We start from the raw sequence: 18674 nt of genomic DNA, 5'->3' as shown, positions 1-18674 counted from the left end.
ATTTTGATGCCCCCGTGGGCGATTGAATGCACTCTGTCTCTGCTGTCAATGATTTAATGAAAGGCAGCATGAAACTGCTTTTCTCAGGCATTTAAAAAAAGGAGTTCACCAGTCAGCGGTTTGTCGTATTGGCATGCTCACCCGCCACAAAGCAGATATATATCAGATGCTTCGGTTGAGCAGTCACCATTTTTTTTAATCCGATATGTGACAACAAATGCATTTACTTGAGTGTAATTTGATCTTTTATTTTCTGTGCCTTTTTTGTAGAAATCACCATTAGGGTGGACGAGTCCGACTGCCTGTCCATGGCCAGCTCCCACGATCAAGAGACGGAACGCTTCCTCTCTACTGGCACCATGGGCCGGCGCGTCTCCTTTAATGAGGCGGCGCTCTTCGATCACGGCAAGAAGCCCCAAGAGAAGGGTCGCAGGTTAGAGAACGGGCACATGACATCTATGAGTACACAAAGGATGTATACCCCCAACCACATACCCCTGTTTTGACTTTGCTTGTATCAGTTATGTTCATTGTTGTGTTATGACGTTGCACTGTGACTTAGGGGTATGTTGACAGAAGTTACCACTCTGTCATTGTGCACGTGTAGTTAAAGGCCTACTGAAAGCCACTACTACCGACCACGCAGTCTGATAGTTTATATATCAATGATGAAATCTTAACATTGCAACACATGCCAATACGGCCGGGTTAACTTATAAAGTGCAATTTTAAATTTCCCGCAAACTTCCGGTTGAAAACGTCTATGTATGATGACGTATGCGCGTGACGTCAATGGTTGAAACGGAAGTATTCGGACCCGTTGGATCCAATACAAAAAGCTCTGTTTTCATCGCAAAATTCCACAGTATTCCGGACATCTGTGTTGGTGAATCTTTTGCAATTTGTTTAATGAACAATGAAGACTGCAGAGAAGAAAGCTGTAGGTGGGATCGGTGTATTAGTGGCTGGCTGTAGCAACACAACCAGGAGGACTTTGACTCGGATAGCAGACGCGCTATCCGACGCTAGCCGCAGATCGCATCGATGATCGGGTGAAGTCCTTCGTCGCTCCGTCGATCGCTGGAACGCAGGTGAGCACGGGTGTTGATGAGCAGATGAGGGCTGGCTGGCGTAGGTGGATAGCTAATGTTTTTAGCATAGCTCTGTGAGGTCCCGTAGCTAAGTTAACTTCAATGCCGTCATTAGCAACAGCATTGTTAAGCTTCGCCAGGCTGGAAAGCATTAACCGTGTAGTTACAGGTCCATGTTTTAATAGTATTGTTGATTTTCTGTCTATCCTTCCAGTCAGGGGTTTATTTCTTTTGTTTCTATCTGCAGTTAAGCACGATGCTATCACGTTAGCTCCGTAGCTAAAGTGCTTCACCGATGTATTGTCGTGGAGATAAAAGTCACTGTGAATGTCCATTTCGCGTTCTCGACTCTCATTTTCAAGAGGATATAGTGTCCGAGGTGGTTTAAAATACAAATCCGTGATCCACAATAGAAAAAGGAGAAAGTGTGGAATCCAATGAGCCCTTTTACCTAAGTTAAGGTCAGAGCGAAAAAAGATATGTCCTGCACTGCACTCTAGTCCTTCACTCTCACGTTCCTCATCCACAAATCTTTCATCCTGGCTCAAATTAATCGGGTAATTGTTGCTTTCTCGGTCCGAATCGCTCTCGCTGCTGGTGTAAACAATGGGGAAATGTGAGGAGCCCTTCTACCTGTGATGTCACGCTACTTCCGGTACAGGCAAGGCTTTTTTTATCAGCGACCAAAAGTTGCGAACTTTATCATCGATGTTCTCTACTAAATCCTTTCAGCAAAAATATGGCAATATCGCGAAATGATCAAGTATGACATATAGAATGGATCTGCTATCCCCGTTTAAATAAAAAAAATCATTTCAGTAGGCCTTTAAGTTGCCAAAGTCTTATGTTCGAGACCAACTTGAGTAGTACCCTCAGATATAATGTTTTTGTGGTCTTAACATTTGACTTTTGCAGCTTGGGTGTTATGTTTGCAGGAGGAATAGAACGGCACAGACAACAGGGGGAGTAATAGCTCTATGATTTACTATATATATAGACCATATTTATATAATAACAACCAATAATATGAATTAACTAGAGAATGGAGTGTGACAAAAATCCAAGAGTGTGTATGGTGTAAGACAATGTGTAGGAATTAATTGCTGAGTGTTACCAGAGTGATGAGCATACTTGCCAGCCCTCCCGAATTTTCCGGGAGACTCCCGAAATTCAGCGCCTCTCCCGAAAACCTCCCGGGACAAATATTCTCCCGAAAATCTCCCGATTTTCAGCCGGCGCTGGAGGCCACGCCCCCTCCAGCTCCATGCCGACCTGAGTCCTGCTCAATCACGTTATAACATCTACGGCTTTTAGAGAGTAAAGAAGTAGAAGAAGTAGTGGAGTACCAAGTGCTTGGCAGTGAAGATCTTCCTCAGGAAGCAAGGATTGACCGGTTTTGGGCCATGCTAGGGAGAGATGGAAGATTCCAGACTCTAGTGCATTTGATGAAAGCACTTTTGTGCGTGCCACACAGCAATGCATCATCAAAAAGGGTGTTCAACATGGTTAGAAAAATACTGACAGAGAATAGAACAAGGATGGACAATTCAACCCTTAACTCAACAATGAGTAGATGAGGGTTATGTGTGTGTATATGTGTAAATAAATGAACACTGAAATTCAAGTATTTATTTTATTTATATATATATATATATATATATATATATATATATATATATATATATATATATATATATATATATATATATATATATATATATATATATATATATATATATATATATATATATATATATATATATAATAAAATAAATATATATATATAGCTAGAATTCACTGAAAGTCAAGTATTTATTATATATATATAGATATATATATATGAAATACTTGACTTGGAGAATTCTAGCTGTAAATATACTCCTCCCCTCTTAACCACGCCCTCAACCACGCCCCCCGACCCACTCCCGACCACGCCCCCCAACCCCCGAAATCGGAGGTCTCAAGGTTGGCAAGTATGGTGATGAGCGAGAGGCAAGTCCAAAAGGGGCTGGGCAGGCTCATATGTCCGTGAGCAAGCAGGTAGTCAGGGCAAATAGCGAGGCGTCAGAGGTCCATGTCCAAGCGGGAGGTCGAGATCCAAGAGGCAGTCCGGGAAGTAGGGGGAGACAAGAGATGATGAGACACACAGCAACGTCAACGCGGGAACGGAGGTCTGCAGTAGGATCGACAAGGAGGACACGAGACAATCAAAATGACGGGGAACAAAAACAGAGAGAGAGAGAGCAAGATTGCATAAAGCACGATGATCGCTTATGGTACACAACAGAAGACTACGTTCCGGCGTGGGATAGCAGGTTGAGCAGGCTTACAAAGGAAGGTCTGATCATCAGTTCCAGGTGTGCTGATTGCTGGTGATTGATTGCAGCTGCTTTGCACAGATGAATAAGCACTGACATGCGCCCGGGAACAGCATACCTGTACACAATGGGCCGTTGGGAAGGTAGTTGTTGAATGCAATGACACAACATTTGTGTTAAATGTAACTTGAGCAGTAGAAATGAAGTGTATAGCAATGCACTCAACCTAGTGGGAGCAAGCAGTTTGGAAGTGCAAATCTTGATCATGCTTGCATTGAATTTTATTTTATTTTTTATTTTTTTTAATGTCCTGTCCAGCTTCTCGGGCAAATCATATAGTTGATGTAGATGCCCATATCGGCTGTTCAGATTTACTTTACAAAAGAGAAGTGTAGGATACTTCTCTTGTTGCCTTATTTGTATTTGACTTTATTAAATGTATTTATATTATCATTTGGTGCAGCCGGGCCGGAGCAGGAGGGGATAGAAAGAGAAAGAAAGGAAGACAGAGGGGGGAATTGTGGGGACAAGAGGGGGATTAGACAGAGAGACAAAAACAACAACAGCAAACACAACAACAACAACAACAACAATAGAGCAACATCAGCAAATACGACATGTACAAATATGATGGTAAAAGTAATAGCAAATAAGCAGTTAGCGAAAATAAAAAAGAATACAGAAATGACAATGAGCATTATTACACTAAAAATGGAGCAATACAAATACCAATAGAAATAGCGCTATTGATAATGAACATCATGCTTGCATTGAAGATCAAGGCGTTATGGTACATTATCTACCTTAGAATCAGAATCAGAATAGTTTTATTGCAATTGTTTGAGAACGGGTTCACAAACCAGGAATTTTTCTTGGTGCAATCGTGCATCATAAAACACATACAACACAGAATAGGTAATGAAAAGAGCTGTAACTGAGCTGTCAGATCTAGTTATTGTTCATGTGCCTGATGGCCGAGGGGGAAAAAAAATGTTCAGGTGGCGGAAGGTGTGGGTCTGGATGGAGCGTAGTCTCCTGCCTGAGGGGAGAGGGGAGAATAGTTTGTGTCCAGGGTGAGAAGAGTCAGCTGTGATCCAACCCACACGCCTCCTGGTCCTGGAGGAGAACAGGTCCTGGAGGGATGGGAGCTTGCAGCCAATCACCTTCTAAGCAGCATGTACGATGCGCTGCAGTCGATGCTTATCCTGGACTGTGGTGCCGGGCAACCACACGGTGATGGACGAGGTGAGGATGGACTCGATGATGGCTGAGTAAAACTGCACCAGCATCTCGGTCGGCACCTTAAGTTTCCTCAGATGCCGCAGGAAGTACATCCTCTGCTGGGCCTTCTTGATGAGGGAGCTGATGGTCGGCTCCCACTTGAGGTCCTGGGTGATGGTGGTGCCCAAGAAACGGAAGGAGTCAACAATGGAGACGGGGGTGGGAGAGTCAATCAGGGTGAGGGGGGATGGTGGGGCTGTGACTTTCCTGAAGTCTATGATCATCTCCACTGTTTTTTGGGCGTTCAGCTCCAGGTTGTTGAGCCTGCACCAGGACGCCAGCCGGTTCACCTCTCTCCTGTAGGCGGACTCGTCGCCATCCGAGATGAGCCCGATGAGGGTAGTGTCGTCCGCAAACTAGAGCAGCTTTACGGACTGGTGACTGGAGGTGCAGCAGTTTGTATACAGGGAGAAGAGCCAGGGGGAAAGTGCACAGCCCTGAGGAGTACCAGTGTTCGTGGTTTGACTGTCCGAGACAATCTTCCCCAGCCGAGTACCTTAGTACCTAACCTAACCTAACCTAACCAACCTAACCTAACCGTATCCAAACCCACAGATGTCTGAAAAGTAGTAGTCTCAACCTGGATTTGAACAAAAACACATGTCTTGTCTTAAGTTTAATCATTCAACTTAAGCGATTTCAGGTTTTTGGCGAACTCGAGACAGAATTAGCAGTTTTCCGCTCACCCTTCACAATCAGAGCTTCTGATGTGCCCGTTGATATGCAGCTTGAAATAATTGATTTGCAGAGTGATGTAGGATTGAAGGATACATTTGACTCCATTGGCTTGGACACGTTTTATAAGTATCTCCTGCCAGGCTGTGCTAAATCAACAGCACTGGCCGCAACAATGTTGTGCTTGTTTGGGACTACCTTCCTCTGCGAGCAAGTTTATTCAGTTATGAATATCAATTAAAAAAAAGCTGCGATCAAAGCTCACGCATAAACACTTAAAAGAGATTCTAAAGTTGGCTGCTACACAGGACATGATGCCTGATATTGATGCACTTGTGCAGGCAAAGAGATGCCAAGTTTCAGGGATAAATGCATAGTGAGACTAATAAACCCTGTGGAATGCTGCATTCAACTTTGCACTTAAAAAATAGCTGTGAAATCCATATTTGTTGTAATAGTTGCAGTGAAATTCAGTGTTAACCCTTGTGTAATGTTCATATTGTTGTTACTCAGCCAGCGTTTGTGGGTCTGATGGACCCGTTGCATTTTGTGGCTTTTAATGCCTCACAATCAAACACTTTTATGTTAAAATACTGAACAAATGTTAACCGTATCCCAATAAACATATGTTCAGTATTTTAACGTAAAAGTGTTTGATTGTGATGCAATAAAAGCCACAAAATGCAACGGGTCCATCAGACCCACAAACGCTGGCTGAGTAACAACAATATGAACGTTGCACAGAAAAGTTCTCTGCCAGTTTCTGCATCCCACAGGGATTCTTCTTTTGTGTTTCTGCACCTGCGGTTCCCACACAAGGTTGCAACATTGTTTGTCAACACTGTCTGCTCTCATTTTCTCGCACATTTGAGACCCTCTGATGTTCTGTGTACCTACACTCTGTCCTCCCCCTGTCTAGGCCTGCTGTGTGTCTGTGTGTGTGTGTGTGCGTGTGTGTGGTTGAGTGTGGTACACAGAACATCAATTTCCACACTTCTATTAGCCCCGGGTGCGGCCCCCGGGCCAAAATGAGTTTGACACTCCTGGTTTAATGCATTTGCAGGGAAAGCAATTCCCACCCTCAGTCATGTTCTCCACTATCTTTTTTTCAGATACACACTGACCGAGGGTGACTTTCACCACCTAAAGAACGCGCGGCTCACACACCTCCACATCCCGCCCCCGGCGCTGAAGATAGTCACCATCCATGAGTGCGACTCGGCCGAGAACACAATCACCATGACAACGCGCCCTGTTGCCAAGTCGGCACTTTCCATCTTCCAGGTGACAGCCTTGTTATAGTAGAGCCCTGTTGCATCATTACTATTGACCTGAACATTAGTCACTTCAGTCATGGCGAGAACGCAAAACAATCTGATGAAGCTCAGGCAAAAACGATCATCTTTGCCTGTCTGTTTTTTTTTCTTTCAAATTGCTGCATGCATTGATTTCCCATTTAGCTCTTGAAGTCCACTAAGGCGAGTAGCCTAGGAGGAGAGTGTGAATGTAATATTCACTCTAAGCCTTAGAGTGAATATTACATTAAATTACGGCAATATTACATTCAGAAAAAAAGTAATTTGTTGTTGATAGTCTGGTCCAATTATTCATTCTGTAATGCGATAGATAAGATTAAAAAAAAAGTTTGTTTCTCCCCACTTTAGCCAATGCTGTGCCCCTTGCCTCAAACTGCACTGACCAGCTTGAGCGCCAATTCCAGCTGTGCACTCCCAGGAGATGCCCTCAACTCAACAGTAGTGGGCACCAGCTTCAGTGCAAAAACTACTGCTAAGACAAATGGAAGCTCTGTAAGTTACTTGCATATACTGTATATTTGGACAAGACGCCGCTATTGCTGATTTCTATCTGTGTTCAGATGGAGATGATACCAGTAGGGTCCCGGGACCAAGGCTGCAATGTCAGTGCAGGAGAAGGGGTCGCACCCCTGAGTGGTGTCCCTCCTGGAGGCAGCAGTGCAGCCAGCCAGGGTCCAGTGCAGCAGTTCTTTACCAAACTGCGGCGCCATGCCAGTCTGGAAGGAGCCAGTCCCTATTTCAAAATCAAAAAATGGAAGCTGGACAGCAGCCACAGGGCTTCAAGTCTGGACATGAGAGGTAACTGATATTTCACGGTGTGAGGCATGCTCTCTCAACAATTGTGCAACAATTATTAGTGATCACCAGCATAGCCACAACATTCACATGACGTAAGCATAACAATTATCTGCCAAATTCATAAAAATCTGCACTGTCTCAGTAAAGGTCTGACTATCCATGAAGTCAGGCATAAATATCACATACAGCTGACTATTCGCTCCCTTGATAGTTTGAATATGTAACACTAGCACAAGTAACCAATTTTCATCAGATTTTTGGGTAAAAACCAAACACTTTTTTTTAAAATAAGCTTGTAGCGCCTACACCCATAACTCTCCTTTTGCAAAAATACAGAACATTGGTGCCCAAGAGTGTGTTTCTCAAGTGTGGTTTTATAAGTGCATTTGATGTTGAACAGGTCTTAGACCAAAGTAAACTAAAATGGCTTTAACGATAAACTGAAAACTCTTCTGGCTGCTCTGACTTCTTGAATGTGCACAGACACGCAAAAACAAACATAACAGATGGCTTAGTGACGTCACGTTCAGTTGTTCCAAATCAATTTGAGCCTCTGAGTGAATCCTCGTTGCCATCCCCAACAAACAAACATGCGCTAATCCATACCTACCCCAGATCAGTTGCCTCATCAAGCCAAGACTCAAAAGATGATCACAAAGTCCTGCGAAGACTCTTTAACAGCTGACGGTAGATCTAATTTGAGTTAGGTATCATTTCCCAGCCTACTGTCATCAAACCTTTTGAACTATAACTTCCCTAGGCTCTCCAAAGAGGAGGCAGTTTCAGCGCCAGCGTGCCGCCAGTGAGAGTATGGACCAGGACAACAATGACACACACCACATTGACCTCATCCAGTACATCGCCCGCACCCAAGACATCGCCTACTGTCCTGGCCGTACTGTGCTGTCATCCGCATCCGCACCACCCCCTTCCCTCGGCAGGTATCTTTAATTCCCTTGCCATTCATCCTGTCTACTGCTTCGCTTTGCAACCATTTCCCCTTTCGAAAATGTGCAGCAATGATGTGTAATAGTTTTTCCTCAAGTTGAACTGGTCTCTTAATTAAAATAAGTCACTGTGGTATTGAGCTAAGATCAATAACTCCACAGCAGCCACTGCAAGTCATAACAATCATTCCGTGCCCTGTGAAAACCATCGTTCCTCCAACAAATTTGATATTGATAGTAATGTTCTGACACGCTTTCGTTCTGCATGCTTCTTTTTCCACTTTACCTGTATGCAACCACAGGGTGGAGGTAGAAGTGATGGTGGAGCCCAGCTGTAGCCAAACTGGAGCAGGGCTGATTGGCTTGTCACCTGATCCCCAAGATGATATGCTTTTCCTGGAAAAGAGGAGAAGTGCAGAGCCTCTCGATCTCCAGGATCCCCAGACACTTTACAGAGACATTTGGACCTTACGTGCATCACTAGAACAATATGCTGCTTCTGACCAAAGCAGCAACAATGACAAGAACTCAGTCTGCAGTGATGCTGACAGTGTGTGTACAGAAAAAGAAAGAGAAAGGCTCCAAAGCTACTCATCCCAGGATTTAGGTGACGAGCTAGAGGGAGACAAGGAGTTTTTGGCTTACCTGGATGAGACTTCGGGAGCGAAGTGCGTAAGGAATAGAAAACAACAAAGTACAGAATCAGAGCGAGGTGGGACCTACAGCGAAACAGGGACTCGTAAATTGCTGCAAATGGATAGCGGTTATGCATCTATTGAGGCCCCCTACCGTGGTGCAGAAGAGTTGCGAATGTTTGGAAGCACCAGCCCAAAGGAAAGAACTGCCCATGAAAAAAGGCACCGCTTCACCAAGGGAGGAAAATCATGCACAATTGGTGAGAGCTTTGAGTCTCACCTCTATGAGGAGGAGCCAGATGATCTCTTGCTGGGTGCCACTGGTGGAGTTCCTGCAGAAACTAGTGTTGGTCAGCAAAGTTGGTTTCCATACGGCCAGATGCTCACTCCTCGGGAGGCCTCACAATCTTCCACTCAACCGCAGACCCTACACCGGAGAGACTACAGCATTGATGAGAAAACTGATGCACTCTTCCATGAGTTTCTCCGTCATGACCCTCAGTTTGATCAGCAGGAGTCGCCATTAAGAAAGTACCGGTCTAGAATCCACCTCCGCAAACAGTGGCAGCGGCACAAGCAGTGGAGTGATCCTGGTGTCAGACACTTCCATTCTTCTTTTGAGAGACACCGAACTCCCCTACGGAGGGGTGACAGTGTGAACTACCCTCTTGACACGAGCTATCACAGCACGCTCCCTCGCATTGTCAGCACGCCCGATGAGGAAACCACCGATGCCCCAGAAACTCCAAAGGTAAAACCTACGACAGAGGATTTCGGAAAGGAAAAAGACCAGAGCGAGAGTCAGATGAACGACGAAGGGTTAAGTCAACACCTGGAACTTCCAGAGGACAACAAACAACCCGAACTCCTCTTAGAATATCTGGATGAACGATCACCCCTTCAACCACCTGACTCCTTGGGCTCTGGCCCACAAACCATCACTGCAGAACTCACAGACAAACTGACTGCTAATCTAGACGAGACACTATACATGGGAATTCGAAGGACCAAGGATACAGCAGAGTGTTTGACGGTGGCGGCGACACATGCTTCTCCAGACCACAGCCCAGTGTAGCCACCTATCCTCATTGACTATCTCCAAAGCTGCTGATACACACTGACTCAGTTTTGTCTCTGTTTTGATGATTTAGACCGACAATAAATTAGGAAATGATCCAAAACAAACCAAGCCGTAAGGTTCAGTTCACCATCGAAGGGTTGGTAAACCCTGATTTAATTTGACATAATCCAAGTGCAACACTTGCCATTGGCACATTGTATGTCTTCCGTTGTTAGACGGAAGTAGTTACTCTGACAACCAAACATTTCAGAGTTCTACGTCTAGTGTCAACCTATCACTATTGAACAATACCTTAGCGCTGTGGTTTGTACCCATAAAGCCCCTTGAAAAATTGTGTACCGTACCAAAGCGAATCAAACTGTACTGGTGGAAATGAGGCTGCATTTCCTTCAAATCTTTGAATGTTCATATCTGTTTGTGGTTCCCAGAAACTAATGTTGACGCTACAGCTTTTAGACAGTAAGTAGAACAGTACTAAATGAGTTATGACCATATGTTATTACAGATTCAGTTATTTTATAACTGTTTATATAGAACGAGGGACTTTTTAATCCTGCTGAATTTTTGTGACCCAAATATAGAACTATAGAATTGTCCCATAGAGTTACTGCATACTTCCTATTGGGACAGCATATCTTCTACACTGTGAAGTTTGAAGTTAAACTGGTTTGTTTCTATTGTCAGTTGGGACTCTGACATTCTTTGACTGGTTTTGTACTTTACTGTAAACAGGTATTTGTCCCACCGCTATCAGTTGCAGTAGACATTGCTGAAGTTTTCCACGTGTAGTTGGTTAGCTCGCTACACATATTTCTCTAATTAGTAGTAGTTCACAGAAATACATTGACTTGTTTTGAAACCATGTTGGCTTAGATAGTAGTAGTTCACAGAAATACAGTGACTTGTTTTTAAACCGTGTTGGCTTAGATTCAGAAAAACAGTACACCTTCTCCCAAAATATCTTGTTATTCATGGTTCGCTGGCATATATTTTTATCTGTAAGCAGTGCTTAAATGATTGTAATGATGACTCCCATCAAAGTTAAAAAGCCACGAAGGACTGTGGACAACACAATCATGAGATGGGCAGTTTTGTGACAGCAGTGAGATAGGAGAGTTCTCACGGATGTTTGCTGTTTTTATTGGGTTGATTTATATGAAAGGCATGATGTCTAGTGCATGAGACTGAACAGAAAAAGCTTTTTTTGCCTTCTTTTCCTGTCCGTACATCCTTTTCTTCTCCTGAAAAAGTCAACAGTGGAGTAGACGTTTCCTACAAGGGGAGGGTACTTATATTATTACTTTTAATTTATATATCTTTTAAAACTTGACTGAACAAAGATGCTATTTACTGTCAAAATCATGTTTTTTTACGTGGTTATGTAAATTAAAGTTTGCTAAATGTGCAAAGAATACAAAAGTCAAGAGTTATTGAGTTTGAGATCGGTTCATTTTGCGTGTAGAACTCAGCAGCAGCAGCTTGATTGGAACCCAGCTTTTACTGATAAAAGATAATTCCCCGGGGCTTTCCGGCTTGTGTTCAAAGAGGGGAGACTCTGCAGAGCGTGGTGTTGAATATAAATCACAGCGGAGGGGAAGCCCTCGTTTCATAACCCCCCCATGCTTGCAGAGGCTGTTACATTGCAGTGCAGCAGCAGTTCAAGGTTGGCAAGTGCCCCGATAATATTGTTTCTACGTGTTGGTACTTCCATTACGGCGGTACATTATGCTCTTTATTTGATCAATCTGATTATGATGCAATGCTGTACAATTTAAGCACGGTGGAAAAGGATTCACCTCAATTACAATGCATTAAGACACACTGCTCCTAAATTAGAAAACAGTGAGTTACGAATCAATTTACTTTAATTACAATGCATACAATTAAATAAATCCAAAATGGTTTAGCCTAGTTACAATGTGATAAAGGTCACATTGTGTTGTCAAACAATTCATTTCTAACTCAATCATTTTTGAATTTTAATTCATCACAAATGTTCAGTTAATTGCTTTCCATAATTTACTTAGCTTTAAAAATCGACCCCATTATTTTGACACAAATGATATTTCATTTTCATGATTTGTGACCCGTGCTGGCAAAATGAGTTGGAATGCGCACAGGCTAATTTTGAGCTACAGGCAAATAAGTGAAAAAAAAATGTATCTTGGTTGAAATTGACATTTTCACAAAAATGAGTCCATAAAGCCACAATCTAGCGATCCCAATCATCGAAATAGCAAGAAAACATCTTAAATCACCTTTATTTGAAGGTTTTGTACGAGGTATGTCTTCAGAAATTAGTCCTTTGTGTTAAAATTCCTTGAGAAAATCCAGTGTTTTCAACGCTCACTCGCTAAGGGGGAATCCCCCTAGCCCAGGGGTCGGCAACCTTTACCACTCAAAGAGCCATTTTGGCAAGTTTCACGAATTAAAGAAAGTAATGGGAGCCACAAAAAAAAAAATTTAAATTTAAAATGAAAAACACCGCATACAGAGCTTAAATGCTTTGTGCTATGTTAACCAGGGGTGTCAGACACACGCACCGGCACACACTTTCATGTGGAAATTTGATGTTAGTGCAGCCCGCGAGTTTTGAATAATTGGCGCTTGACAGCGTCATACTTGCAAACCCTCTCATTTTTCCCGGGAGACTCCCGAATATCAGAGCGTGATGACACTATATTTGGCGCCCTCTACAGTCTGCCCTAATAGTGTACCTGCTCGACCACATGTAGAATGCAGTTTCAGTTTGCTCACGTAAGTGACAGCAAGGCGTACTAGGTCAGCAGCCACACATCTTACACAGACGGTACCAATACCCAGAATCCCATGCAGCCCTAACTCTTCCGCTCAACCAACGCACGGAGAGGGGGGGGGTTGATGTGTGGGGGGGTTGTGGTAGCGGGGGTGTATAATGTAGACCGGAAGAGTTAGGGCTGCATGGGATTCTGGGTAATGGTTGTGTTGTGTTTATGTTGTGTTACAGTGGGATGTTCTCCAGAAATGTGTTTTTCATTCTTTTTTGGTGTGGGTTCACAGTGTGGCGCATATTTGTAACGTAACAATGTTAAAGTTGTTTGATACGGTACGGCTACCGTCAGTGTAAGCTGTGTGGCTGATGAGTAAGTATGCTTTGCTGTCTCCTGTGTGTGCAAGTAATAACAACATACAACATGTGGCTGGACTGGCACGCTGTTTGTAAATGCTATAGAGGACAATTACTGCAGTGCAATTAGGGCACGTCCTTTATTTAGTAATTAGAGTGGAAATAGGATTATTTTTACCCTGGGAGTAATCTATGAGAGACACTGAGATCCATAAGTCTCCTGGGAAAATCGGGGGCGTCGGCATGTATGTAGCTGAGCCGCATCAGAGTGGTCAAGGAGCCGCATGCGGCTCCGGAGCCGCGGGTTGCCGACCCCTGCCCTAGCCATATTTGGTATCATTGTGACGCCAAGTTTACCTACTTTCTAAAAATGAGCATGGAATTCCCGATGACGCCATTCTGAACCCATATAATTCGAGTTTTTAAACCTGTCCCGACGTAAACAAATCCGGCTTGTTGCTAACCGGAACACCGGTCGCTGTGAGGCGTACCCTCATTGGTTGAATCACCCCGCGCGGTGCATTGTGGTATCATGGCAGCGCCCTGATGAAAAACAACACAGTAATTCGAGCGGAATATTTGGTGAAAAAAGGTAATTTTCGAACATTTAATTATTATTTTTGTGGATAAGTTAGACTGTTTTACATCCCGTAATGGATTTAGAAAGTGGAGAGGGTACACAGGCGGTTGCAAGTGCGCTAAATTCACTGCAGTCGGCGAATCTTCTTAGTGCTGCTGGTCAGGAATATTACGGACAGCTGACCAGCTGACAAACTGACCAGTGAACAAAAAAACTGTGACATAACAGTGTTGAAATTTTTGTACATAACCGTTTTCAATAGAGTTGAATATATATTGTTTCTTTAGACATGGGATTTGACTTTAATTGTACCAATTTTGGTGTTGCTACAAGGACTTTTAAGGTATGGTTGCTATGGAGTTTTGTTTTGGAACGTTCTGTTCTGGAACAGTCAACTTTAAGCTGGTTTTTCTCAAAACGGACCCTCAAACTTGGTCGACTTCAATCGGATGTAACTCGGTCATTTTCTGTCCGATTCCAACCAACCATATATCATTTTGAAGGTCTTTAGATGGAGAATGTGTAAATAACAATAACTCAGTTTTTAAAATTTCCTCATTGTGACTCATTTTGCCAGCACAGGTCACATTTACTTAGCTTTAAAAAAGACACCATTATTTTGACGCAAATTAAATGTTATTTTTAGAATGTAATTTGCGAACATTTTTAGAATATATTAATGAATTGTAAAAATGTTCGCAAATTACTTTCTGAAAATAACATTTAATTTGTGTCAAAATAATGGTGTTGAAATGTGGCCCTGCACATGGCGACTTGTCCAGGGTGTACCCCGCCTTCCGCCCGAAAGGGACTGGCCGTAGAAAATGGATGGATGGATTAATGAATTGCACTTAATTCATACTGGCAACAGTAGAGTATGATGTGCACATTTTGAACAATTCTGCAATAATACAAACAAGGTGCTGATATTGTAATAAACAGTGATGGGCATTAGCTAGCTACATGTAGTGAAGCTAGGTAGCTTAACTACCTACGTTTTCCAGTAGCTTGGCGGTAGCTTAGCTACTATTTTAACGAGAAGCCTTTCCTGTAGGTTATCTACTTTTTAGACCCCTGTAGCTAGGTAGCTTGCATCAAAGCTACAAGCTACAAAGAGAGAAAATGTACTGCGAATCCAGGCCCAAAAATATGGAGAAAATACAATGAACTGGATAAATGAGAACATCCATTTTCTACCGCTTGTCCCTTTTGTTATGTTATACATACAGAGAAAATCAATGATTGGTTGGTGTTCGTATGATGAGTCACAAATGGCTAAAGTTAGGGCGAAACATTACAGATTGGCCAATCAGAGGCAAGATAAGGCGGGTCATCAAAACTGGTAAGCAAAATTATAACAGTCACGCACGCAGGTCTAGGGATGATGTTTGATAAGAAATTATCGAGTTCGAGTCTATTATGGAATCCTTTTATCGAACCGATTTCTTATCGATTCTCTTATCGAGTCCAGATAGGTTGTTGTATATGGAAAAAAACACACAATATTTGGTTTAACAAAAGCTCACTTTTATTATATAAGAAAACTATTTAATCTAAAAAATAAATAAACATTGACTGTTGCCCCCCTATAAAAAAAATAAAAAAATATTGACTGTTGTTACCCAAAGTATATCAAGTGGGATTTTTCAGAAAAACAAATATATAAGGTAACACAAAAACAACCTGTCTCTGTGATCACTATAGGTGTATAAATAATACTAGTGTTAAATAAAATCAGTCCCTTGGGCACAAAACTGGAAATAATACAGCTCTCCAAAAAGTGCAATTCTGCTGCTATTTGACATAACTGTTTGTTATGATGCTTTGACATTTTTGCACTTTATTTCTTTATTGAAAGAAAATTCTATGAATAGAAAAGTTGTTTGCAAATGTGGTTACAATGCTAAAAAATGAAAAGTTAAAGCTAAAAAAAGAAATACACTTTATTGAGTTAACATTATTTCTTTATTGGGGGAAAGATGTTATGAGCTAGGGCAGGGGTCGGCAACCCAAAATGTTGAAAGAGCCATATTGGACCAAAAATACAAAAACAAATCTGTCTGGAGCCGCAAAAAATTAAAAGCCATATTACATGTGTCATGAGATATAAATGTAATTAAGAGGACTTAAAGGAAACTAAATGACCTCAAATATAGCTACAAATGAGGCATAATGATGCAATATGTAAACATCGCTAGCCTAAATAGCATGTTAGCATCGATTAGCTTGCAGTCATGCAGTGACCAAATATGTCTGATTAGCACTCCACACAAGTCAATAACATCAACAAAACTCACCTTTGTGCACTCATGCACAACGTTAAAAGTGTGGTGGACAAAATGAGACAGAAAAAGTGGCATAAAACACGTCCTAGAAAGTCGGAGAAAGTTATACATGTAAACAAACTATACGGTGAGTTCAAGGACCGCCAAAATAAGTAGGACAAAACGGCGCTCGCCAAATACTCGAATCAGTGAAGCATGTTTAATATAAACAGTGTGATTTATAACAATTAGCGAGGTTTGTGTCATGTTTGTCCTCCTACAGAAAACATTCTAAAACAAAAAATAGATTTTTTTCCCCTCATCTTTTTCCATTCTTCATACATTTTTGAAAAATTTCCAGAGAGCCACTAGGGCGGCGCTAAAGAGCCGCATGCGGCTCTAGAGCCGCGGGTTGCCGACCCCCGAGCTAGGGAATATAACAACTACACTACCCATCATGCAACGGGAGTGACGAGCATGCGCGGTAGCCCCGAAAAGTGTTGTTGCATGTCGTCACCCGTGAAAGTAAACGTCAAGAACTCAGCCAACACGCCTCGTCTGCATTATTTATAATTAGACAGACAACACATATACAGTGTGATTTTGTTTTGTTTACAAGGAAAGAAAAACAAAAGTTGAAAAAGGGAGATCATGTCATATATGTATGTGCTGCGGTTGCTATAAGAACGTTGCGACAGCTGCCGTAAAGGAGGTGCGTTGCTATGTTTCCGGTTGGTCGTAAAAGTGTTCGTCATGTGTTTGTAGTCTGCTCAAATCTCCCAGTAAAGTTATTCATTGGATTATACCTTTTGTTTTGAACTTTATTACACATTGGAGCGCTTTTTCCCGTCCATTTTTTTCCTGCTTTCGCTATCTGCGCTTAATGACCGAGCTACGTGACGTCATTTCTTGTGATGTCCCACGGAGCATTTCTGGTCGGGACGGGATTCGTTCCGAGGGGTTCGAATATAGAACCAACTCTTTTTCTTTACTATAGTGGTCTCGATAACGGGTACCGGTTTTTAAAAAGGGATTCGAGTCCGAGGACTCGGTTCTTTTCTTATCGAACAACCGGGAAAACCGGTTTCGAGTATCATCCCTACGCAGGTCACATGACATGATTATTGCATAGGTATAAAACTGAAATGTGCCGTTTTGCTTTATTGGGTGTCTGGGTGGTCAGAAAAGCAGTCAGTGTCTGGTTTGCCTCATGCAGTGCAACATATCTCCTCCGCATAGAGTTGATCAGGTTGTTGATTTTGGCCTGTGGAATGTTGGTCCACTATTCTTCAATTGCTGTGCCAAGTTCCTGGACATTGGCAGGAACTGGAACATGCTGTCATATATGCCGATCCACCGCATCCTCAATGCGTGACATGTCCGCTGACTATGCTGGCCATGCAAGAACTGGGATGTTTTCAGCTTCCAGGAATTGTTGTTGGATCCGTGCAACATGGGGCCCTGCAATGTCTTGCTGCAACATGAGGTGATGGTCTCAGGTCAATGGCACAATTGGCCTCAGGATCTTGTGATGGTAGCTCTGTGCATTCAAAATGCCATCAGTAAAAATGCACTTGTGTTCATTGTCCATAACATACGCCTGCCCATAAAATAACCCCAACCTCACCATGGGTCACTCAATTCCCAACGTTTGACATCAGCAAACTGCTCTCCCACACACGCTGACATGTGCCCTGAACAGTGAAAACCGGGATTCTTCCGTGAAAAGAACACCTCTCCCACGTGTCAGACGCCATCGAATGTGAGCATTTGCCCACTCAAGTCGGTTACGGCGACTAACTGCAGTCAGGTTGAGACCCCAATGAGGATGCAGATGAGCTTCCCTGAGACGGTTTCTCACAGTTTGTGCAGAACGTCTTTTGAAGACGGCTTATGGTAGAGAAATGAACATTCAATTCACGGGCAACAGCTCTGGTGGACATTCAATTCCTGTTTCAACATGCCAACTGCACGCTCCCTCAAAACGTATGACATCTGTGGCAATGTGCTGTGTGATAAAACGTCTCATTTCAGGGTAGCCTTTCATTGTGGGCAGATTAAGGCACACCTGTGCAAGAATCATGCTGTTTAATCAGCATCTTGAGATGCCACACTTGTGAGGTGCGATGGATTACATTGGCAAAGAAGAAATGCTCAGTAACACAAATTTCGACATATTTCTGAACAATATTTGAGAGGAATAGGTCTTTTTGTAAATGGTAAAAGTTTTAGATCTTTTGAGTTCAACTAATGAAAAATGAGAGCGAAAACAAAAGTGTTGCGTTTATATTTTTGTTCAGTGTATACACACACACACACACACACACACACACGAGCTATCAAAAATAACGAGGTAAGTCAATCAATCAATCAATCAATGTTTATTTATATAGCCCTAAATCACAAGTGTCTCAAAGGGCTGTACAAGCCACAACGACATCCTCGGTACAGAGCCCACATACGGGCAAGGAAAACTCACCCCAGTGGGACGTCAATGTGAATGACTATGAGAAACCTTGGAGAGGACCGCATATGTGGGTAACCCCTCCCCTCTAGGGGAGACCGAAAGCAATGGATGTCGA

At 42.7% G+C, this 18674-nt stretch overlaps 1 protein-coding gene across 3 annotated transcripts in view; it reads left to right on the top strand.

Moving 5' to 3' along the window:
* cbarpb (CACN subunit beta associated regulatory protein b) overlaps positions 1 to 11881 on the top strand; it is a 57828-nt gene extending 45947 nt beyond the window's left edge. For all 3 annotated transcript variants that reach the window (XM_062039353.1, XM_062039351.1, XM_062039352.1), the window contains exons 6-11: positions 271 to 433; positions 6478 to 6649; positions 7030 to 7173; positions 7242 to 7479; positions 8240 to 8420; positions 8729 to 11881. In XM_062039353.1, coding sequence (XP_061895337.1) covers positions 271 to 433; positions 6478 to 6649; positions 7030 to 7173; positions 7242 to 7479; positions 8240 to 8420; positions 8729 to 10136 — 2306 coding nt within the window. In that variant the 3' untranslated portion in view covers positions 10137 to 11881. The remainder of the gene's footprint in view (positions 1 to 270; positions 434 to 6477; positions 6650 to 7029; positions 7174 to 7241; positions 7480 to 8239; positions 8421 to 8728) is intronic.
* Positions 11882 to 18674: the final 6793 nt, after the last annotated feature.

This window comes from Entelurus aequoreus, linkage group LG27, assembly GCF_033978785.1.
Source record: "Entelurus aequoreus isolate RoL-2023_Sb linkage group LG27, RoL_Eaeq_v1.1, whole genome shotgun sequence".
NCBI lineage: Eukaryota > Metazoa > Chordata > Actinopteri > Syngnathiformes > Syngnathidae > Entelurus > Entelurus aequoreus.
Note: the sequence above shows the minus strand (reverse complement) of the source record. Positions and strands in the feature narration are given on the sequence as shown.